The sequence below is a fragment of the Hoplias malabaricus genome, chromosome 13 (genome assembly GCF_029633855.1).
Source record: "Hoplias malabaricus isolate fHopMal1 chromosome 13, fHopMal1.hap1, whole genome shotgun sequence".
NCBI lineage: Eukaryota > Metazoa > Chordata > Actinopteri > Characiformes > Erythrinidae > Hoplias > Hoplias malabaricus.
This window is the reverse complement of record NC_089812.1, coordinates 18521200-18546078: the sequence shown is the minus strand read 5'-3', so window position 1 is coordinate 18546078 and position 24879 is coordinate 18521200. Positions and strand designations below refer to the sequence as shown.

At 41.4% G+C, this 24879-nt stretch overlaps 1 protein-coding gene across 2 annotated transcripts in view; it reads left to right on the top strand.

The window, feature by feature from the left end:
* Positions 1–24879, top strand: part of LOC136664864 (arf-GAP with dual PH domain-containing protein 1-like) — a 328730-nt gene that overhangs the window by 110408 nt on the left and 193443 nt on the right. For both annotated transcript variants that reach the window (XM_066642324.1, XM_066642322.1), the window contains exon 4: positions 18677–18759. In XM_066642324.1, coding sequence (XP_066498421.1) covers positions 18677–18759 — 83 coding nt within the window. The remainder of the gene's footprint in view (positions 1–18676; positions 18760–24879) is intronic.

The following is a 24879-nucleotide window of genomic DNA, read 5'->3' as shown; positions in this document are numbered from 1 at the left end:
GCTTCCTCTTCGGAAGACGTGCTGGTGGGATTGAGAAGATCCTCGAAGTATTCCTTCCACTGTATGGTGACGTCCCCAGTCGAGGTCAACAGTTCCCCACCCCCACCATATACAGTGTTGGTGGAAACCTGCTTTCCCCTCCTGAGTTGCCTGATGGTTTGCCAGAAACTTTGAAGCTTCGAAAGTCGTTTTCCCTGTTCTCACTGAACTCCTCCCACACCCGAGTTGGGGTTTTCCAGTGGCTAAGAAAAACTCCCTCAGAGCTGAGGAAGAAACCTTAGGAAGAAGGCTCACAAGGGGGGACCCATCTTTTGCTGTTTTTTTTCTGTTTGGGTGTACAGAGAATGCAAACATTTCCAGAGTTTGGCTAATGCTCCGGCAGATCTGACTATTACAACTTAACTAAAATGACAGTAGAAGAAGGACACACTGACACATGAGCACCCTGAAACAGTTGCCATCCCTCCGCTCCAACATCCACAGAGAGATTGCATGAGAGTGGCAGGACAACAGCACCAGCGTCTCAGTTTACTATAATTTCCTGTGTCCATAGACCCCTGGATCTCCCGCCTTTATCTAAGGTGGAACATTAATGACTAAATGCTAAACTGAACAAGTGAGTTTTCAGCCTATATTTGAAGATTACCACTGAGTCCAGTGTCCTATCTGGAAAATCGTTCCAGAGTTGGGGGGCTTTACAAGAAATGGCTCTTCCCTCAGCTGAAGCCTTATGAATTCTGGGAGCTATTAAAAAGCCAGCACTCTGTGATCTGATTAATCGTGGTGGCTCTTAATAGGAAATTAGGTCTTGAAGGTACTCAGGAGTGCAGAATTTAACAGGCAGCCAATTAAGTCATGATAGACCTGGACTGATATGATCAATTTTTTCTAGTTTTAGTGAGGACCCTGGTTTCAGCATTTTGAACTAGTTGAAGTGTACTTAAATTCCTACAAGTGCATTATGACAGTAGTGTGTTAATAAAGGCATGTACTAATGTTTCTGTGCCATGCAGGGAAAGGTATTTTTTTTTCTTAGTAATGTTGTAAGATGTAAAACAGCTGTCCTAGTGATGTTGTCTATTTGTTGATCGAATAATTAATCTGAATCAATTATGAAGTCAAACATTTTTGTTGTACCATGAGTGCTGAATTCTGTGTGTTCTCAGAGTTCTGGCTGAATCGGAACATACCAGACTCTCATGTTCACCTGAATGGATATACTACTGTAAGGGCAGACAGAGACTTGCTGTGTTTCTGAACAACAGATTGTGTAACCCTGGTCACATTTACAGTGAAAGAAGTTATCTGTCAGTCGGACGTTGAACTTTGACGTTGAATGCATCCGTACTATTTCCAGAAAATATTCTCAAAAGTAGTACTGTGTGCAGTATTTTCCACCTTCTGCCAGTGCAGACATAGCATGCAAATTCATCCACACTACAAACTGCAAGAGTGCAGAAATTTAGTCCCTGTTAAGTTATCTCAGAGTTTGGAGACTTTAACCATGTTTCTCTATCATTGTGTATGTCCACATTCAGTTTGTGAAGTGCAGGACCAGAGAAAACACAGCCATGTAATCCTCACTACACACTACAAGTCCTTGGTCCAAAGACAGCCAACATCCATTAGGACAGTCAAGTGGTTATCTGTGTCTGTGGAATCACTGCAGGCATGTTTTTGTTTCTTTGTTTATTTACTTATTTATCTTGGTCTGCCTCAAGGTAAATGGTAAATATGGTTAAATAAGCATACTTCTCCTGGAAAGTAAATGGAATTAATGAGACCTTAAAAGGAACAAAGTGGTATTGTTCTTAAAGAAACATAACTTTGATAGAGCTCCACTTCAGGAGACCCACTTAAATGACATTGAACACCAGCGGCTCTGCCTAACCCTCAGGATCCAATGAGAGCACAGGCTCCTCCCCTCGGAGGGAGCTAAGAAACCATTGAAAAGCCGCCTGTGCAGAATTAATCCTCAGTCACTTGGGTCAGTCAAGGAGTGAGGAAGTCAGCAAATAACCACAAGTTCAGTTCGAATCTTCAGGATCCACCACCGAACAAAGGATGATTGACTCCGGCTCCACAAGGGAAAAGCCTCCTAAAAAGAACTGACTCGATTTTAAGTATTCAGCTTTCTGCAGAAAGATAGTTCCTTTAATAATCATTTGTTTTGTTTATTTTGCTAAATTCATTTGTTTTCTTTATTGCTCCGTAAAGGCTTCCATGTTAAATGATAATGATAACTGATGGCTGGTAAACTCGATTTGGTCAGTCCAATAGACCACTCTGGATTAAGTCCATAGATTAAATTACAATACGACAGGCATGTGGCATTCATCCAGGAATGGAGCATCCATTCAGCATGGAGTAGCTGAAACTCTCACAGTAAGATTCCTGCAGAATGTTGTCTGGCATTATCTTGTTAAAAAATGCAGGGTCTTCCCTGAAAGAGATGATGTCTAGATGGGAGCATATGTTGTTCTAGAACCTGAACATAGTTCTCTGCATTAATGGTGCCTTTCCAGACATGCAAGCTGCCCATGCCACAAGCACTCATGCAACCCCATACCATCAGTGATGCAGGCTTCTGAACGGAGCATTGATAACAACTTGGGTTATCCTTGTCCTCTCTGGTCCGGATGACATGGCGTCCCATTGTTCCATAAAGAACTTCAAATTGTGACTCATCTGACCACAGAACAGTCTTCCATTTCGCCACACTGCATTTTAAAAGACCCCTGGCCCAGTGAAAATGTCTGAGCTTGTGGAGCTTGATTAGAAATGGCTTCCTCTTTGCACTGTAGAGTTTCAGCTGGCAACAGCGGATGGCACGATGGATTGTGTTCACTGACAATGCTTTCTGGAAGAATTCCTGAGCCCATTTTGTTATTTCCTTGACAGTGGCATTCCTGTTTGAGGTGCAGTGATGCTTAAGGGCTCGGAGATCATGAGTATCCAGTAGATTTTTACGGCCTTGACCCTTACGCACAGAAATTGTTCCAGATTCTCTGAATCTTTTGATGATGTTATGCACGGTTGATGATGATAACTTAAAAGTCTTTGCTATTTTACGCTGGGTAACACCATTCTGGTATTGCTGCACTATCTTTCTGCGCAACAATGGTGGAATTGGTGATCCTCTTACCATCTTGGCTTCAGAGAGACACTGACACTCTGAGAAGCTCTTTTTATACCCAATCATGTTGTCAATTAACCTAATTAGTGTTAATTGGTCTTCCAGCTGTCATGTAACTGAGTTATATGCTCAGTTTCTTTTTTCCAGCCACTTATTGTTACTTGTCCCAACTTTTTTGGGATTTGTTGACACTGTGAAATTTTAAATCAAAATATTTTTTCCTTTAAAATGTTACATTTACTCAGATTAAACTTTTGATCTGTCATCTATGTTCTATTACGAATAAAATATTGACATTTGCCATCTCCACATCATTGCATTCAGTTTTTATTCACAATTTGTTTAGTGTCCCAACTTTTTTGGAATCCGGTTTGTACATTAATTGTATTTCGTCGCACATTATTGAAAGTCATATTGTCACACTCTCTCACGCCCTTTCTCATGCTTTCCTGCTGTCTTTCTCCCGTGTTTCCTTGTTTTCCATGAGCTAGGTGCACATGCCTCTGTTTTTGTTTTATTCCTGTCTCCACTTTTGTCTCCACCTTTGTACTGCCTAGTCCTCAGTATCTCCACCTGTGTCTCATTTGTGGTCCTGCCCTCTTATTTGTTATCCCATGTGTGCCTAGTCTGTACTGTGTATACAGGTCCTGGTCATAAAATTAGAATATCATGAAAACGTTGATTTATTTCAGTATTTCTATTCAGAAAGTGAGACTTGTATATTATTCTCATTCATTACACACTGACTGGTATCTTTCAAGTGTTTATTTCTTTTAATTCAATGATTATAACTGACAACTAAAGAAAACCCCAAATTCAGTATCTCAGAATTCAGAAAATTTTAATTAAGAAAATTAGAATATTACTTAAGACTAATACAAAAATAGGATTTTTTTTGGTTGGTGCTGTTAGCCTCAAGCCTCAGGGCAGAGGAAATGAGGCTAACATCATGAGGATCCTTGGTCAAGGGTCTCCATAATGTGCATAAATGTGCCCATTGGACCTCCCAAACCCTCAACAGCTTCAGCATCTACTCTTCGAGCAACCCCAGAATGTGCCTTTTGAGCAGCCCAAGCCCCTGCCTCCATGGATGTCAATTCTGGGCCCCCTGCCTCTGTGGACGTCAATTCAGGGCCCCTTGCCTCCGTGGACGTCAATGTAGGGCCTCCTGCCTCCGTGGACATCAATGCAGGGCCTCCTGCCTCCGTGGAAGTCATTGCAGGGCCTCCTGCCGCCGCTCTATTCCTGTGATGGCAGTGACCCTCGCCACTTCTGTTCTTGTGATGGCAGCTCGGGCTGCTCCGGCCCAAGAGATGACGGCATTCACCATGGCTCCTGCTGCTTTTGCTCCAGTGTCCATGGTGATCTCTGCAGCTCCTGTTCCTGTGATGGCAGCTCACACTGCTTCTGATCCGGTGATCGCAGCTCCCGCTGCTTCTGCTCCCATGGTTGCGTCTCCCACTGCTTCTGCTCCTGCTGCTTGTGTTCCCATAATGGCAGCCCCAGCCACTTCTGTTATAGTGACTGCGGCTTCTGCTAGTTCTATTCCAGTGACTGTGGCTCCTTCACTTTCTGTTCCCATGACTGTGGCTCCTGCCGCTTCTGTGCGTGTCCAAGAGTCAGCCCCAAGAACTTCGAGGCTGACTCACAGAACTGAGCCCAGGTTAGTTTCCCAGTCTCAAACTGTTCCTCAGACACTTACCAGTCCTGGACACTCATTGTCATGGAAATGAGAAATGAGACTGAAAGTGGTTTTGAGTAACCTTTATTGAGAGCAGCTAAAAGCATGCACTAACCCTCTGCTCTGCTCTGCCCCACTCTGCTCTGAGACAGAGAACAAACACCTTCTTTCTTAGCTGAGCCACCTATCAGGGAGAAAAAGATAACAGTTTCACACAGAAACAAAGTTCTATGAACCAGCTACATCTCGTGCTCATTAAGAAAAAATGTCCTCGATACCTTAGATGCAGGAGTGTAACTCTTTCAAGCTGCACTCCCATATCCTCCCATCACATTCCTTTTTCTACAAAAGACTCAGTTAGTAAAACACTTTGAGACAACAGAATAATGTAACATACATTTCATAAAACAGCTCATCTTCATATAAAAACAAAGACCTTTACTAATCATCAGTGATTACTACTAATTACTAGTGATTCAATGAGCACATGTGTATTAAAGAAACACACACATTTAAAAAATTCCCTTCACTTTCATCAGTGTTTGTTTTTGTACCCATATCTGTTCCAGATTTTGTCCCTGCTTCTGTTCGTGTCCCTTTGCCTGTGTCTTCCTTTGTATCAGTCCCTGTCACTGTGTTAGAGTCTTTCCCTGCTAATGTCTTTGTCCCTGTTCCTCTGCCTAAATCTGTTCAGTCCCAGTACTTGTCTCCTGTACAACCCCCTCTCTCCTCTCCTGTTGTTCCTTTCTGTCAGTCACCTGTTTTGTCTTGTGTCTCCGTTCCTGTCTTGTCCTCAGTCCATTCTCCTGTTTCTGCACCTATCATGTCTTGCACCCAGTCTTCTGTCCAGTCTCATATCTCTGCTCACATCCTGCCTAGTCCTTTTAAAGTCCAGTGTCTTGTCCTCAGCCCAGTTTCTGGTCCTGTCCCCAGTCCATTTACATTTACATTTATGCATTTGGCAAATGCTTTTATCCAAAGCGACTTACAAAAGAGGATCTAACATTCAAACTACAGCACAAATTATACAAAATACCTTACATTGAGTGCAATATGCCAGGAAGTAATAAGTGCATTAAAGAAAGACTTTCAGTGCAAAAGATACTCTCGGAAGAGTTGGGTTTTCAAGGACTTCTTGAATGTGGAAAGGGTTTCTGTTGCTCTGATAGTGCTTCCACCAGTGTGGTACCAGAGTTGAGAATAGCCTCGACTGACCTGTACGGTGGGGTTGGCCATGTTAGTTGGCGCTCCTTTGAGGAACTGAGAGGGCGTGCGCTAACATATGGTTTTAAGAGTCTATTGAGGTAGATGGGAGCAAAACCAGTGAATACTCTGAAGGCCATCATTAGTGATTTAAATTTGATGCGAGCAGCTAAGGGTAGCCAATGCAGCTCAACTAATAGGGGTGTGAAATGTGCTCTTTTATGCTGGTTGAAAACCAGGCGTGCTGCAGCATTCTGGATCATCTGTAGCGGCCTCACAGTACAGGCCGGAAGACCTGTCAGGAGGGCGTTGCAATAGTCAAGACGGGAGATTACTAACGTCTGAACAACTGTGTTGCATGTTGAGTTAGGTATGGCCTAATCTTCCTTTTGTTGAATAGGGAGAAGTGGCACGATCGAGCTACAGTGGTAACGTGATCTGCGAAGGTCAGCTGGTCATCAACCATGACACCCAGGTTTCTTACAACCTTGGTGGGAGCTACTGATAGGGACTCTAGCTTGATGCTTATGTTGTGGAGAATAGCTTGCTTGGCAGGGAGGACCAGTAGTTCAGTTTTGGATAAATTCAATTGGAGGTGATGTTCCTTCATTCATGTAGATATGTCAGAGAGACAGTCAGAGATTCGAGTTGCCACTGAAGTGTCACCTGGAGAAAAGGATAAATAGAGCTGTGTGTCATCTGCATAGCAGTGATAGGAGAATCTGTGTGAATGTATGATTGGGCCTAGAGAGGTGGTGTACAAGGCAAAGAGGAGGGGTCCCAGCACTGAGCCTTGGGGCACACCTGTGGTGAGGTGGTGTCGCGCTGATGTTTGTCCAAGCCATGACACATTGAAGGATCGTCCAGTGAGATAAGACTCAAACCAGGAGAGTCCATTGTTCTTGAAGCCCATGTCAGTAAGTTTGTTTAGTAAGATGTGGTGGTTGACCGTATCAAATGCTGCTGATAGTTCAAGCAGGATGAGAACTGAGGACTGACCTGTCACTTTGGCATCTTTAAGAGCTTCCATTACTGACAGAAGTGCAGTTTCTGTCGAGTGGCCGCTCTTGAAGCCGGATTGGTTGGAGTCAAGAAGGTTATGTTGGGAGAGGAATTTTGTTGCCTGCTTAAAGACAGCACTTTCAATGATTTTAGACAGGAAGGGGAGGAGAGAGACTGGTCGGTAGTTCTCTACTATAGAAGGAGCAAGAGAAGGTTTTTTGAGTAGAGGTCTTACTTGAGCTTGCTTGAAGGTGTTTGGAAATGTTCCAGAGGTTAGTGAAGAATTGATTACGAGTGGCTGCGGACACAATGGACAGAGCTATGGTTTGCAGTAGGGTTGTAGGAATGGCATCCAGTGGACAGGATGTAGGATGGCCACCTCTAAGAAGATTTGATACCTCGTCTTCTGTGAGAGGAGTGAAAGAAGGGAAGGAAGCAGTAGGTTTAGGAGGATTCGAAGGGAGAGCTGGAGGCTGTGTAGAAGCGTCAGAAAACCGGCTGCTGATTGCAGCAACTTTGCTGATGAAGAAGTCAACAAATGCGTCAGCAGTGAGGTTGGTTGCAGGGGGTGGAGTTGGAGGGTTCAGTAGAGACTTGAATGTTGAAAACAGCTTCCGGGTGTCAGTAGCGTTGTTGATTTTGTCTTGGTAGAATTTCTTTTTTGCAGAGATGATGTTTGATGTGAAGGCTGAGAGCAGAGATTGCAGGTGTGTCAAGTGTGATGGGTCTTTTGTTTTTCGCCATGTCCTCTCAGCAGCTCTGAGGTTAGTGCGCATTGATCGAAGGGAGTCAGTAAGCCACGGGTCAGTAAGCCATTGGTCTTGCGGGTCTGGTAGTCAGAGGGCACAGGCGATCCAAGCAGGAGCTCAGTGTTGTGCAGAGTGACTCTGTGGCGTCATTGACCTCAAGAGATGAGAAGGTGCTGGGGGGTGGGAGAGCAGAAGTCACAAGGGCAGAGAAGTGGGTGTGAGATAGGTTGTGGAGATTGTGCCGGAAGGGGACAGAGGGAGCGGACACAGTGGGTTGCTGAGCGAGACGAGCATTGAGCTGAATAAAGTAATGGTCGGAGAGATGTAGAGAAGTAACTTTTACAGAGTTAATTAAGCAGTGTTTGGTGAGAATGAGATCAAGGGCATTACCTGCTTTGTGAGTTGAAGGGGTGCATACCTGCTGTAGCTCAAAGGAGTGGGTCAGAGAGAAGAAATCAGCAGAGGCCGGAGTGTCTAGGTGGATGTTCATGTCACCGAGAATGAGCATGGACAGTCATGTTCAGGGATCCTATTTCTGGCTCTGTCCAAGCCCCAGTCCTGTCTCCTTTCCAGTCTATGTTCCAGTCTGGTGTCCTGTCCCTTGTTCAGTTTCTGTATACCTCTACAATGGTTCCCTACACCACTGTTCCCTTTTTGGTCCTGTCTAGGTTTTGGTTATAGTTCATGTTTCCGCCATTTGCTGCTAGTGTTTGTTTTAAGCTTGTTTTTAGCATTTATTTTTGTTTCTGATAATAAAACTTTCCTTGCGTGTACTTCTGGAAGGAAGAAAAGTTATTAAAAACATTAAAACACTGGAAGAAAACATGAAGAAGCTTGAATGTAAATATCAACTTATGAAGGATGAATCTGTTTTTCAAGAAATATATACCACAACATTACAATATGCCATGTTGGTCACCCATGAAGTAGAAGGAAAATTGTTAACAATGCAGATTCAGTCAGAAGAGTCCACTATATTAATTACTACAATATGCACAACCAATGATGACATCATCAAAGATCCTAGATGTATTAATCTGGAATTTAAGCAGTTCCATAAGTTCTCTGTATATGTCCCAGGGGGTTGATGATGTTAAAATTTCTGAATTTCTGGATGGGCTAGGCATACTGTCAATTTCTGAGGACAACAGAGAAAGCTTGGAAGCTAATATCTCTAAAAACGAGATGAATCAACTATTGCTAAGCTGGTAAATCACCTGGCCTCGACAGTTGATTTTTTTAAAAGCACTAACTCACTTACCTAAACCTAGAAAAGACAGTAGTTTATGTGGTTCCTATAGACCCATCTCACTACTGGCTACGGACTACAAGATCTTTGAGAAAATTATTGCTCTAAGATCTACCACAGTTGGTTCACATGGATCAAACAGGTTTTATTTCAAAACGCTCTTCAATTGATAATGTCCGTAGACTTTTAAATATTATATACACTGCTAAACAGGTCCCATTCTCAGTTGTAGCCTCTGTCCTCCAGAAGATGAATTTTGGCCCCAAAATCTTAAATTTTATTAAGATACTCTATCACAGACCTATAGCAGAAGTACAAACTAATATTGAAATATTAGAACAGCTTTCTCTATCAAGAGGTACAAGACAAGTGCTTCACCCGTGTTGTTTGCCTTGGCAATTGAGCCATTAGCTATTGCTATTAGGTTACATCCTGCTATTGTCGGCTTCACTGTTAAACACCTCCAACACACTATTTTGTTGTATGCAGATGATATAATTTTATTTCTTACCAGTTTAAACTCTTCTATTCCCGCTAGGTCTGGGCAATTATGAAAAATGAATCAAAACTGACATTCAGAAATTCTAATCAACATAATAATGTCTATATCGATTATTTTTATATTCCCCCACTGTGTGTTCATATACTGTCCCTTTAAAATAATGCTACCAAGTTGTCATGTTGTCATTTTGCCCATATCTGCCACATGGAAGCAACCTAAACGTCAAGGCAGACCAAACGACTCAAGCAGCTAGTACCAAAGAAAACACAGCATCTGTGGCTTGGACATGAAGTGATGATAATTAAGATGACACTGAACAAAATCATATCACAAAGCACTTGTTCCCACTTTAACTACTTGACTACAAGACTCAGTATCTGGGTACAAAGTTAATATAAGTAAAAGTGTAATTATGAATCTTAATTCCGTCAACACACAACCTCAATAAAGTAACATGCACTTTATATGGAACAACCTAAGCTTGTAAATGTAGTGGAGTATGGACCAGATCAAGAAATGAAAAATTAAGACTCTCCACTCTGATGATACGTTTTGGGACAGAACCCACATTCCACAGAATGTGTGTGTGTTGAAAGCCTCTGCATATATATATATATATATATATATATATATATATATATATATATATATATATATTTGATAAAAATAATCCAGTACACTCATTATGCTATGTCCAAGTAAGTAGTATGTATGAAGTATATTTTATCCAGTATTGTGTATTAGCCAAAAAAAATGTGATTTCTCTCTCTCCTCCCTGAAATGTGAAGAAAGTCACATGAACCTCAGACCCAGGATCCAATCAGAGAAAGGAGACCTCCCAAATGGGCGTGACCGCGCCACATCTGAAAAGGGGTCGCCCAGCTCTCTGCTCTCTCTCGTTATTTTGATCTCTTCACTTCTGCGGCCCTCGTACGCTCTTTTCGTTCTTTTGTCTTCTCTCTACACCGACAAGACGACTCTGCAAAAGACTCTTTAAGAAAGGACTTCACGCAACTTCCAAGGGACGCCTTGTGTCAGTTAGCAGTGCGATACTGTAACTACAGAGTAACGTTGAGTAATTGTCAGTAATCTTTTCTTTGTTTTATTTGTGTTCGTGTTTGTAGCCCAATCCAAGTTTAATTTTATGACTGATCAAAGCAGGTGAAACTTATTCGTGGCCAGAATAAAAGACACCACTAAAACAGAGGAAAATCGTAAAATAAATATAAGCTAATTAATTCAAAGATTAGTTCTGGAGATCGGAGGAAACTTTTATTCTGACGCCTCCTTTGGAGGGAACATCCCACTCAGGACAGTGAGCCAGAGGAAATCCGTTCACCGACGTCACCATGCTCTGAGTGCGCCCGAAGTGGCCTGCCTCGCGAGTGACAAAGCTTATGCTGACCCAGCATCAATGCTCCCACGAAAGAACCGCGGGAACCAAGTTGGACCTCTCTCCCATCACCTCAAAAGCACCTCTGTACCCATCGAGTGGTTGAATCACAGAAAAGTAAGCTAAATTCCTCATTTCCAGAGCTGAGATAGAATTAAATCTCTTGGTAAATTAATATCCTACTCAGATCATATCGAAACGCCTCATTTCCAAGTCATATAGCCTAGCCCATCTCTAAATTCGAGCCAGTTTCACCTGCGTTGATTCCGTGAGATTTTGATGATTGTGCTATGTTTATCAAACTATTATCTTTCTTTTTAATAAAGTATTTCCATTATTTGAAGTAATACAGTGTGTGGAGTTTATTCATTAAGAGTCTGAAAATCCTGAAGAACTCACGTAGCGGTGACAGCATTCTGTCGCTAATAAATTGTCAATATTTTTGTCATTTAGTGAGTCTTTGAATGAACTACCTTTAATAAACTGGTGTATGACTGAGTGTCATGTGAGACGGTAGAGAAATAGCATGAGTAAATTGAATGTCCTTTATTGATTATCATAACGGAAATTCTAGTGTGACTGGTAATTCGAGTATTCAGATGCCGCAGCGGTAAAGGGGTGATGATTGCGAAAAGTGATAGAGTCAGAGTTGGTCTTAAGATGGACAAGATCATCGCATTGGCAGAAATCAAATTGATCAACTAATAATAGAATTTTACCGTATCACCAGCTAAATGTCATTAAGATACAGTGTAACAATAATAGTGGCATTTATCTGGGGCCACCATGCACTGGACAGAGTGTTGCTAAGTCCAATTTCTACTTCAGTGTAATTTATGGTGATTGGGTAATAGTGAGGGGTCTGAGGCTGGCAACAATAGGTGGAAAGTGGATTAGTAGCAGCCTTGAAGTCGAGTACTACAGAGGGGCAGTGTTAATAAAGCGAGATATTCTTCGTTGGCAGGTGTGCCCTGGTGGTGCCTTTCCAATGGCATAGAGGGAATTGAGAATGGAATGGTGATCTAGAGGGATGACAAATGAGGCCAGTTAAGAAGCCCAAAAAGGTCAGCACCGCAGGAAAGGCGAGATAGAGAGAAGGCATGTTGTCACATGGGAGAAAACTCTGAAAGAGGAAAATCAAAAATGTGCTGAGGAGCTCAAGCAAGGTGGTAAGGTAGAAAGTTGACTACAAGATAACAAAGATGCCTAGAGGGTGTTGTAAAAACAGGTGCCAGAGGTGGTGTCAAGTGCCTGAGTGCTGGTCCAAAGTAACCTAGGGAGAGAGCATAAGCTGGAACTTAGGGGCTAGATAGCAGTGTGGTTGTGAAGACAAGAGGACAGGTTGAAGGTCCACAGTGCCTGGAGGAATCAGTACGAACCGTACCATAGGAGGCAGGGTGAGGTGCTGTTGCTAGCAAGAGATGAAAGAGTAAGGTCCTCGCTGGCACCAGCTGGAAAGTTAGAAGCTGAGAGCGACAAGGATGCATGTGAGAGGGTGAATTAAATTTGAGGTGGCATCAAGGGCCTGAGTGCTGCGTAGGGGGGCTGGTCCAAGGCCATGCCTGAGAAGAGAGCATAAGCTAGAACTTAGGGGTTCGGAGCGGCATGATCGCGAAGAGGAGAGGTCAGGTTGAAAGCATGCAGCTGCTGGAAGAATTAGTACGAACAGTAACATAAGAGGCAGTGCGAGGTGCAGTCGCTAGGAGAAGCTTAGCTGCAAGCAGAAGCAGAAGGTAAGATCCAGCAGGAGAGAGTGCAAGCCGTACAGTGGACGCAGGGCCCCGTTTGTGAGGGGAAGGCATAGGGATGAGCGTCCACAGCAGTTTCTGAGGAGAGAGTGCAAGCTGAGAAGTTGGAGGTGTGCGGTGCGGCCGCAAAACTATGGGGTTGGGACGAAGGTCTGTGGCATGAGAGACGAGGGCTGTAAAGGAAGAGGCAGGATGCAGCGAAACCACGAGGGGAAGGGGATTAGGATGAAGGTCCACATCAGGAGAGAGGGTGTGCTGTAAAGGAAGAGGTGGGGTGCGGGACAGCCGCAAAGCAGAGGATTAGGACATGGCCTGTAATGGCACCCGGGAAGACGATGAGCTGGAAAGTCAGAGACTCGGATTAGTGCAGCAGCAAGAAGTGGGGGATGAAGGTCCACCGAAGCACCTGAAAACAGATCAGGAGCTAGAAGTTGTAGAGTTTGAGCAGCAAGGCAGCACAGAGGAGGGTCCGGTACGATAGACCACGGCAGCATCTGAAAAGAGAGTATAAACTGGAAGCCGGAGGGTGGGAGAAGCACATTAGCAGTCAGGATGATGGTCTGCAGCAGCACCTACATAGAAAAATAAGAATTGTAATTTTAGAGGCAGGGTATGGCGTGGCCGCATATTGAAGAGGTTGGGATGAGCATCCTTGAAGTATGCAAGCTGCTGATGTAGAGGCTGGGAGAATGAGATGATCGGATGGGAGTGAATATAGGGTGAGGAAGCTGTGCAGCAAGGAAACTGCATAGAATGCCCAGAACGCCAGGCAGGAGGCAGGCCCACAACAGCAACCTGTAGAGGGGGTGCGAGCTGTAATGTATGAGGCATAGAGCAGCAACAGGGGTAGAGGGTGGAAAGAAAATGAATCAGCAATGAGGAAGCCATGCAGTGAGAAGAACGCATCAAGTGCCCAGAGCGCTGGACAGGAGACAGGCCCACCGCAGCACCTATAGAGGGATGCAGGCTGGAAGGTGGGATGATGAAGGGAGGGGTGGGATGATGCGTAGAGACATATGTAGAGGAAGAGAAAGGGAGGGGTGGGATGATGCGTAGAGAAAGAAAAAGGGGAGGGGTGGGATGATGCGTAGAGACAGATGTAGAGGAAGAAAAAAAGGGGGGATGGGTGGGATGTATGAGGCATAGAGCAGCAGCAGGGGTAGAGGGTGGAAAGAAAATGAATCAGCAATGAGGAAGCCATGCAGTGAGAAGAATGCATCGAGTGCCCAGAGCGCTGGACAGGAGACAGGCCCACCGCAGCACCTATAGAGGGATGCAGGCTGGAAGGTGGGATGATGCATAGAGACAGATGTAGAGGAAGAAAAAAAGGGGGGAGGGGTGGGATGATGCGTAGAGACAGATGTAGAAGAAGAAAAGGGAGGGGTGGGATGATGCGTAGAGACAGATGTAAAGGAAGAAAAAGGGGAAGGGTGGGATGATGTGTAGAGACAGATGTAGAGGAAGAAAAAAGCGGGGAGGGGTGGGATGATAAAGGGAGGGGTGGGATAATGCGTAGAGACAGATGTAGAGGAAGAAAAAGGGGGAGGGGTGGGATGATAAAGGGAGGGATGGGATGATGCATAGAGACAGATGTAGAGGAAGAGAAAGGGAGGGGTGGGATGATGCATAGAGAGGATAAGAGAGAACGAAACAAACTCGGAGGGCTGTGTCTAAATGGGTGCAATTCTGTCTATCAAGGTAGTGTTCAGATGGAAAGAGGAGCCGATATGGATTGGAGGCTTAAACATGCTGCCTGCTTTTTTTTCCCCCAACATTTCAGATAGGACCAGCTTGGCAAGCAGTGTAGGTAAAATACTGCATTTGAGATGTGCATAAATATTGCAGATTCTAAGCCATTATCCAATTCAGCTCAGATAATTATACTATTATCAAAACAGCCCTCAAAGGCACCGACCTGTGAGACAGCAAAGACTATAAGACATTGAGGCTAATGTCTCCAGCTTAGACACAACCAGAAAGGGTAACGGGAAGACGAAGAATACTCCAGCAGGGGGCGTCAAGTTGGAGATAGAGGGTTGTGACATCATCGCATTGCTGCACAGGCGATCCTTACACCGGCAGACGGGTTTCTCTCTTTAGCTGAGTGAGCGACGCCATTGTTTCGGAGCATGTTGCTGGAATGCCGAGGCTGTTCTGCCGGAGAGGAAGAAATGGGAGTCTCAAGGCGCTGTAGAGCTCGTAGCTGTGGAGCCGCAGCTGTGACGACGGTAGATTATCATTCCCCAAAACACGAGGCAGTCCCGTAGCAGCGTAGCCGGAGATGAAGATAAGGGGAGGCTCAAAGCCTTGCGCCAGCGTCGGAGGGAGATGCGGGGGGTCACTCGGGAGGCCGAATGCAGCGGGAGGAGAAGCAGGAGAACAGAACACCGATCCGGAGCAGGTAAGACAGCAGAGCATAGAACAGTTGAAGCGGTTGCAGGCGTGACAACGGCCGTACAAAACTTCAGATACCGGGCAGTCCCATAGCTGTTTTAGCCGGAGCGAGTTTAAAACAGGAGGCTCAGTGGGCTTGATAAAAGCTGAACATGGCTCCGAATATGGGGATCAGCAGGAATGACCCAGTGCGGAGGAGCGAGCTGATGTCGTGAAGCAGTCGAGTCGAGATCCCTCTCCTGAACTAAATGAGGTGAGTTTGTCTGACGCGGAAATGACGTGAATTTGCAGGGTATATATAGGGCTGAGAGAAGGAGTTCGGGCGTGGTCCTACTCCCAAAATTATGTTATTAGCATAACTTCACTTACTTAAAAAAAAAAAAAAAAAAGGTAAAAGATTTGGATAAATGGAAACTGCTTCCTGTTTCATTTATTTGCTGGGTAAATTGCATAAAAATGTGCAACACAAATGTCAAACACTCCTTACTACTCTACCAAAATCATTCTTTAAGGAGCCGAACAGAAGATTTATATGGAATGGGAAAGTGCCTAGAATCAGATTCAAAAACTCTGTTCAGATCATACCATAAGGGATGGCTATAACTGTCTGATTCCTTTTTATTTTATGGTGCAGTGCAAGCATGAGCTATATGGATATGGCAAGCCCAATTAGACCAACCACCTGCATGGCTGCAAATTAAAGACTTCCACAAGGAGGGCATTACCTTAGCAGCTTGAACTACAAAAAAAAAAAAAATAAATAAAATAAAATATCTAAAACCCATTTATAAAAATCACTTGTAAAGTTTGGGTTATCAGGAAGATGCTTAAGTGTGTACACAATTTGTAAAATTCCAAACAGTTCTTTGCTAATACCTTTCTACCACCTGCCCTTAAGGATGAGTTAGCTCTCCATTGTTATAATAGGGGTATTAAAACCTTTGGTGGTTTGCATGAAGGGGGTGTGCTCTTGTCGTTTGGACAACTACAGGGAAAGTACCTCCTTCCTGCCAAATTTTTTTCAAGTACTTGCAGGTGAGACATTAATCAAATTTATTTCAAAATCAAATTTCTTTGTATAGTGCTTTTTACAACTGATGTCACGAATCGGCTTCACAGAATTCCAGTAAAGACCAAGTTTTAACATGAAATGTAAAAATGTTAATGTAAATATAACCCAGGTGAGCAAGTCAGGGGTGACAGTGGCAAGGAGCTAGGAACTCAGAGCTGAGGAAAAAACCTTGGGAGGAACCAGGCTCACAAGTGGGGGGACATATAATCTTCTGGTCAATCTACTGGTAATAATAGTTAGGAGACCATGAAAGCTTCAGTGTAGGGTGGGCAGCTTCAAGGCAGTTGGTGGTGGCTGGATCATTGGCAGCTGGTCTGAAGCATGGAGCAGGAGCCTGACAATCAGTCATCCATCAATGTCCAGCCGGACAGGTCGGCGTTCGTTTACTCGGACAAAGTTTGGAGTTAGTTTTGTTCTGGGTTTGGGTGCTTGTATGTATTCATGTATGTATATGTATGTGTCTTTGCTAAAAAAATAAATAGCACCATTTACAAACAAATTATTTAGTTGGTCTCGCTGATGAGGTGGTGAATCTGATGAGTGTCACATCAGATTCATGGCTAAATAAAAGAAAAAACATGAAATATTAGAAAGCTGTAGTCAACGAACAAAGTTCAGAGCAAACTTCAGAAATTTTCACAATGTTTTTTTTTCACTATATATCAGCACCTTTTGAAAATAGGTTTTTGGGAAGTCCATGTTTAGAGTTAATATAAACAAACAGTGATATACATAATTCTCTCACAGTATTGTTGCTGGGTTTGTGCTGAATATTTGCATGTGTATTTTTTATTTTTTTGGGAACAAATGTTTTTAGGTAGGTGAATTTTGTCAGATCACCTTAGACATGGATGAAAGGTCTCAGACTCCGGGGGGTTAACAAGCAGCTTGGCACTAAATTTCAGGAAACCTTGGGTTTCAAGAAAACTGACATTTGCCAAAACCAGGTACTATGTAAGACATTGGTTGAACTGGGCCTGAATCCAGATTGGAATTTTTCAGATTCTTATGTAGATATGAACTATGTGGTTGGGCCACAGCTTTTTCTAAAATCTTGGATAGAAATGGCAGATTAGAAATAGGCCTGTAATAAGACAATGTGCTAGCATCAAGATTTGGTTTCTTGATCATAGGTTTAACAGCTGCTAATTTGATTAAGGTCATCCTCTAGTACTCTGGATATGATACTTTTTCTTTATTTTTAAAAGATTTACCAAGTACTAGCCCTACAGTATTAGCTATTATTAATTCCTCACTGTTTAAAGGTTGTGTTCCATCTTATTTCCATCCTTTTATAAGATCATCTGATTCAGTATACTCTTTTAAAAGGAACTAATGGGAAATAACAGCAATGTTACCAGCTTTTTATTTTATTTTATTACTTTTTTTTTGGTGGGGGTGTTGTATTTCATGTAAAGGTCTTTGTGGCTTGTGTCTGTGAAAAGTGCTGTATAAATAAATTTTACTTACTTATTTATTTACTTTTGAGAGATGCTACCAGGCTGTCGTTGCTAGTGCTATATTCTATGCTGTTGTGTGCTGGGGGCAACAGCATCAACAAAAGTGCACTTAACAAACGAGACAATCTAATCAAGAAGGCTGGCTCTGCTGTAGAACTCAAACTGGACACTCTGGAGGTGGTGGCAGAAAAACAGACACTTAACTAGCTGCTGGCTATTATGGACAATAACTCACACCCCTTTCACACTATAGTGGACAAACAAAGAAGCATGTTCAGTGGAAGACTGATACAGTGCCACTGTGCTAAGGAGTGGCATGTGAGGTTGTTTCTTCCCACATCAATAAGGCTTTACAACGAATCTCCTTACTGCAGGGACACGACTGATCTCCTGCAGTCTGAACTGTGCTGAAGTACACCACACTGTTAAATGTCCAAACCATGCTGTCATTTATACCATGTTGCACTCATTGTCACTGCTTTGTATCAGACTTCGGACTTCCTACAAGTCCACATTTTTTTTCTATATATATTTCATTATTTTTGTCTCTGTGGCTCCTAGTACTAAGAAAATATTAACTTACCACTTCTCTAAACATCTAAACATAATACAGACATATAGACATTTTCACTGTTGTAATATATGTTATCACTTATATTTCTTAGTCAAAATAAGGCTGTCCCTGTGATTCCAACCATGTGTTCTAAACTTTTCTAAGATCTTGGATATAAATGGTATATTAGAAATATGCATGTAATTAGACAATATGCTAGTATCAATATTTGGTTTCTTGATAAGAGGTTTAATAACAAGTTTAATGGCTTTGGTTACATGGACTGTGGTAGGAAACCTGAGCACCCAAAAGAAACAGACATGGGGAGTAGACACCAGACTCCTCAAAGACAGTCACCCAGAGTAGGACTTGAACCAATGACCTCCAGGTCCCTGGAGCTGTGTGACTGCGACACTACCTGCTGTGCCACCATGCTGCCCGGAACTGAGAACTGAGCATACGCATAGCCATAAAATATCTCTTCATGTTTATTACCTAAACAGTGAGATCATTAACATGGGTCTTGTTCCACAGGCTGCTGCGAGAACAGTGGATCCGAGCCAGATATGAGAGGAATGAGTTCATCTATGTGGAGAGACAAGAGCCATATTCAGCTGGTAAGGGAACAAAACGTCTCTCTGTTTCTGTTTGGTGATTTTTTTTAAGATCTTATCTGAATATTTGCCACTACCACCAAGATAGTAGCAATAACATTCAGACCTAACAGTGTTTTCACAGAACTGCAAGTCACCCCGTACATCACCGATGTTGACTTTTGAGGGCTTGTAACATGCCAGGTGGTCCCTATCCCCTTTAAATAAAGTTTTTATTTGCTGGACAAGAACAGACTGTTCATCTTAGGCTCAGTCCATGTTAAATCTGGCTCTGACACAAAAATAGTGGCAGTTTTTGTATCCTGCTTATGCATGTCCTCTTCTTTGCATTAGTGGGTGCAGCAAAAGTCTCTGTCCACTAAAAATGGCAGATATGCTAATAGCTGGAAATAATAATAATAATAATAATAATAATAGTTAGGCTTCAAATTGGTTTGAAAAAACTGTTTAAAATACATTTTAGAATTTTATTTCTGTGAATGTGTCATGTGGAAGGGAAGGTGATGAGGATGTGGAAGTAAATCTGAGAAAAAGCTGAGATCCATAGTTTATTAAACAGAAATGTAAACAAATAAGACCCAAAGAGGAATAAAGCAAGGATAAGTAATATATACACAATAAATGACTATTAAGAGAATGACCAGATAGATTAACTAAAAGAAGGAAAACTAAACTAACAACTGAATAGGAAAAATGCAGTGAAAAAAACAGAAAGAAACACACAATGAAGATTAATAACTAATAAACTATACATACACAGAGGACCTCTCTGGATGGGAAGGTAAAATCGATGAGAGGTGTCTTCGGAGGTTGGTGCTAATGGTGGAATAAACACCATTTTTAATCTCCCACCTGAAAGGCAACTTGGAACAGTCTGGGATCATGGTTTCAACAGGTACCATACATTGCACACTTAACCAAACAGAGCTTTATGGCGAAGGCCAAGGAAGAAGCCATTGCTGAAGAAAACCCATAGGAACAACTCATTTTTACCAACGAGTATCTGGACAAGCTACAATCCTTCTGGGAATATGTTCTGTGGACAGATGAAAAAAAAAAAAAATAATAAGTTTTTTTGCCAGTGCACACCAACAGTTTGTTTAAAGATGGTGCAATGAAGTGTATAGCAAAAAGAACACCCTACCTGTGTTTTTCAACCGCTGTGCCTCACGCAGGGAAGGTGTTCTCTAAAAATTTCTGAAATTAATGGTTCTATATATTCTATGGTTCAAATATGTAATATATATATAATATATTAAAATATGTTGTGCTATGAAATGTTACGATTCCACCGTAAGAACTCTGATTTGAGAATCAAATCACCATCACCTTGTCATGCCTGCACTGTGATTTTTAACTTTGTATGGCCTTGATGCCAATATAGCAGCACCCTCTTGCAGCAAAGAAATGAATGAACACAGGGAGAACTCACAAACTTTAAAGACAGACCCATTGTGAGGCTTGAACCCACGTCCCTTTTTAATGCTAAACTATTCATCTTTAATTGGATGTTTGGAATTTTAACACAAGGGAGTGGACGCAGGATAAATCTGAGTGTAATCAGGGCAGGAGTCATGCTAGATCTGTTTAAAATGATAAAACTAGAAAAAGAGCCGCTAGAGCAGGAAAAGTGTGTCGTGAAACATAACTACCCTGCATATATATATTTTTTTATTATTCCACCACAAAATATTAATCTATATTTAAAATAGGCTGTGTTATGAAATTGTATGATTCCATAAGAAATGCTTTATCCGCTGAAATCTGCTCAAATCACCATCACCCAATATGCACTAGTTCTCATGTGATGCTGTGATTTTTAGCTTTGAGTAAAAGAAGGCTTAGGCTCTCATTGCCAGACACTCTAGAGATTTCATAATTTAACGCGGTCATGAACCACCTACTACTGCATCAAAAGGACATATTACTGACACACAAAAGTAGGCCTAATATACATAAGCTCCTAAGCATCAATGGAACATCAAGCTCCAAGTAAATGATGTTCTGGTGTTATCTACCAAGCTTTATAGAGGAAGGCTTGGGAAAGACATCTGCACTAATGTGCAGGATCTGATCAATAATGCAGAGACATGAATCTAGTTATGGTCAAATGGATGCTGTCTAATAGAATTTATTCATATCATTGTTTTGTTTCTGTCAAAGCCTTTTCATTTATGGTGAATGTCGGCTGGACTTTGTTATGTAAAGACATAAAAGCTTCAGAAATTTAAGTTATGCAATGGTTTACTCATTTAAATATCAGATGTGTGTCATTCTGAACAATGTTGATCTGCATTTATTAGATATTATTGTTAAATATAAACAGTTAAAAAATATTCGGTCAGGTACATGCTGATTTTATATCTCATTGTGTATTACTCAAAAAACATTAATCTTCATTGTCACTTGCAAATGTTTGCTTTTGACAGAATTTTGTGACTTTTTGTCATATACATTAAAAATTATAATATGTAATGTAAATGTATATGTAAATATAAGCATGCCTGTGGCACAATCTTTTTTTATTATTACTTCACTTTTTATTACATTTTTAATCATTTTTTTAATTGAACACACAAAACTTTGGAGTTTTCCAAGTGGCATTTTTGCCAATTCTTTCTTGATGCAAGACTTCCTTCCATCCATCCATCCATTATCTGTAACCGCATATCCAGTTCAGGGTCACGGTGGGTCCATCCACCCTGGAGGGGGCACCAGTCCATCACACATACATATACAACACATACACTTTTTGAGTCGCCAATCCTCCTACCAATGTTTTTTTGGACTGTGGGAGGAAACTGGAGCACCCGGAGGAAACCCACAGGGACACGGGGAGAACACACCTCACACAACTCCTCACAGACAGTCACCCGGAGCAGGACTCGAACCCACAACCTCCAGGTCCCTGGAGCTGCGTGACTGCGACACTACCTGCTGCGCCACTGTGTCATATTGTATTGTTCACAATGAAATCGTCATAATTTTTTAAAATAATAAAAAAATGTATATATTCATTCATTCATTCATTATCTGTAACCGCTTATCCAATTCAGGGTCGCGGTGGTTCCAGAGCCTACATGGAATCAGTGGGCGCAAGGCAGGAATACACCCTGGAGGGGGCGCCAGTCCTTCACAGGTGTTTTTGGACTGTGGAAGGAAACCGGAGCATCCGGAGGAAACCCACACGGACACGGGGAGAACACACCAAACTCCTCACAGACAGTCATCCGGAGTGGGAATCGAACCCACAACCTCCAGGCCCCTGGAGCTGTGTAAAATTAATATAGTGATTGTGATATTCTGACTTGTTTACATAATGGTTTCATGCAGTTACCCATGTTATTTACATGAGTCACAGTAAATTTAGGCACAGTGAAGTACAGTGAAAACTGACTCTGAGGTGGAGGAGCAGAAGCACCTGGTTGAGGAAAAGGAAAATCACAAAGGCTGTTAACTGTTAAAAAATTCAGATAAAATAGAATAGCAACTATTCTGTATTTGTTTTTTTTTTTACTGTGAAACTTCTGAATGTTTAAAACGTTTGTCATAAAATAAGACCATTTATTATTCATATATTATAAATAAATGATTTATGTATTTTAATATAATTTATAATAATATAACATTTTTGTTGAAATAGTGTGTTCTTGAAATTAATATAAGCATTTTTGAGTGTTTTCACCAAGAATATTTTTATTGCCAAATTTCCCTGAAATATTGAAATATTATTTTATGGCCTTATTGCCCACCTCTAGTTGTAGCACATGCAGACAGTGGCTGTGTTGCTGAAATAGCCATGGTTTTCTTAGAAAAATATGTCATCTTGTTGGCAGTGGTGCATTCTCAAATATGCAAGTCACTAGTGCTGTGGGCACTGAGATACATATGTTATGCACAGACCAAAGGAAAAAACAGTTTTAATAATAAAAGACCAAGGAAAACCCGAGGAAATTCTATGCAAATATATTGGCAAAACCAAGCGCCACTACTTTTTAACTTGTTAGAAGCTCAGATTGATGGTCAAATGAGCACTAAATATTGACACTTTGACACATGGTTTTGATTCAAGTTTAACACTTTTATTCATATTTAAGGTAAACACAATATATTATTAATTTTTATGTAATCATTATGTGGGAAAAGATTGAGGGAATAAATCTGCAAATAAAGAATAAGACAAATGCATCAAAGGACTGAAGAAAATAAGAAAAGAGTGTTTCCCGTGCACATCCTGCTCCCGTGGCACCATACCGGAGACCTCCCTATTGAAAGTTTTATTCAAGATCTCCTTTAGACTTTATAAGTCATATTTGGTGTCAGTTTAATTGTCACTTGAAGTCTTGACATGGGAAAAGAGAATGTTTTCCCTGTTTTTATGTAGGTTTCTTCGAGATTTGGCAGAAACCTATGCAGATTTTATACCATTCTGTTGTAGCCAGAGTTCTCTTCTGTGTGGTAGTATGTTTGGGAAGCAGCAAGAAGAGGGATGCTGGGCATCTTGACAGACAGATGAGGGAAACTGGTTCTGTGCTGGGAACAGAACTTGAGTCCTTAACATCAATGGCAGAGAGAAGGGCACTCAGTTAACTGCTGACCATCAGGGACAATGCTGACCACCCTCTGCACAGTCCAATCATCAGGCAAAGGAGCTCATTCAGCAGTAGACTGCTGTCCAAGTCCTTCTCCACAAATGGATTCTGGAAGTCTTTTGTCCCTCAGGACATTAGACCATTCAACTCATCTCAGACACAGCAAATAATTATCCTGTGACTCTGCTGTAGTCTGGACAATTGAATGGACATAACCCTCTATACATTTACATATTTTGCACTACTGACATTACAACTGCACTATTGTACTGTACTGGTTTACACAGTTTACATTGGTTAATTACAATAATTCCATCACACTGTGAGATTTTTCTGTATCTATTTCTATTTTTATATTTAAATTCAATTTTATGTTATATTTACACTTCTACTTGCTATTTTATATCTTATTTTAAATTCTATATTTAGATCTACATTCATTTCTATATTCTACATTCAGTTTTGCATTCTATATTCAGTCATATAATTCTATTTTTTGTTGCCAGTATCTAGATTTATATATTCAGTTCCATATTTCTATTTTTTTTGTCTTATCTTATTTGTATATGTTCTCCCCATGTCCGTGTGGGTTTCCTATGGATGCTCCCACGGTCCAAAAACACATATTGGAAGGTGAATTGGCAACTCAAAAATGTCTATAGTTGTGAGTGTGTTTGTCGTCCTGTGAAGGACTGGCGCCCCCTCCAGAGTGTGTTCCCGCCTTGCGCCCAATGATTCCGGGTAGGCTCCAGACCCACTGTGACCCTGAATTGGATAAGCGGTTTCAGACAATTAATGAATGAGTCATAAAGGCTCTTGTATGTGAAACAGCTACTGGATGCCTTGAATTTACCTCTGGGATCAATAAAATATCTCTCTATTTATAAGTGGTCTTTTATTCTGTGGTTTTTTCTTTCTTTTATTCTGTAAACTTTGATATTATTGCGTTGGTCTGTAGAGAGCCTTTTGACATATGTTAATATGTTTATAAAATATTTTTGCCTTTTTATTTTCATCAATGTGTCCTTTTTAATGAAACATAAAAAGAATGATGAATTAATAGATATACAGCATGTAAAATGCTTTATCTAAACATTTTTTTAGACTGAGAATTAACATGGACAAGAATTGTTGATCTTGTCATGTTAGTTTCCATTTTTCTTGTTTTCAGTGTTATGTAATTAGCACATATACATAATTTGGTGCAGGCAATTCCCCACATGAAACAGAAAAGTGCGCAGCTTGGCAATAAATTAATCCGTGTGTGTGTAATTTATGAATAATGTCTATGGAATAGTAATAGTACATATAAAAAAGTTTTACATGTTTATGGCAATCATTAAAAATGTTCAAATGTCACATGTATATGTAAAGAAAAAACAAAAACATATTTAATGTGAAAAATAATTAGACAAATTATGTAAAATCATATATCATGTTATCAGGGTCTTCCCCATTTCTGTATTGTTTGTGTTTGGTTTATTTTCCCTCGTGTGTTCCCTTATTCATTCCTTACACCTGTGAGGTAGTG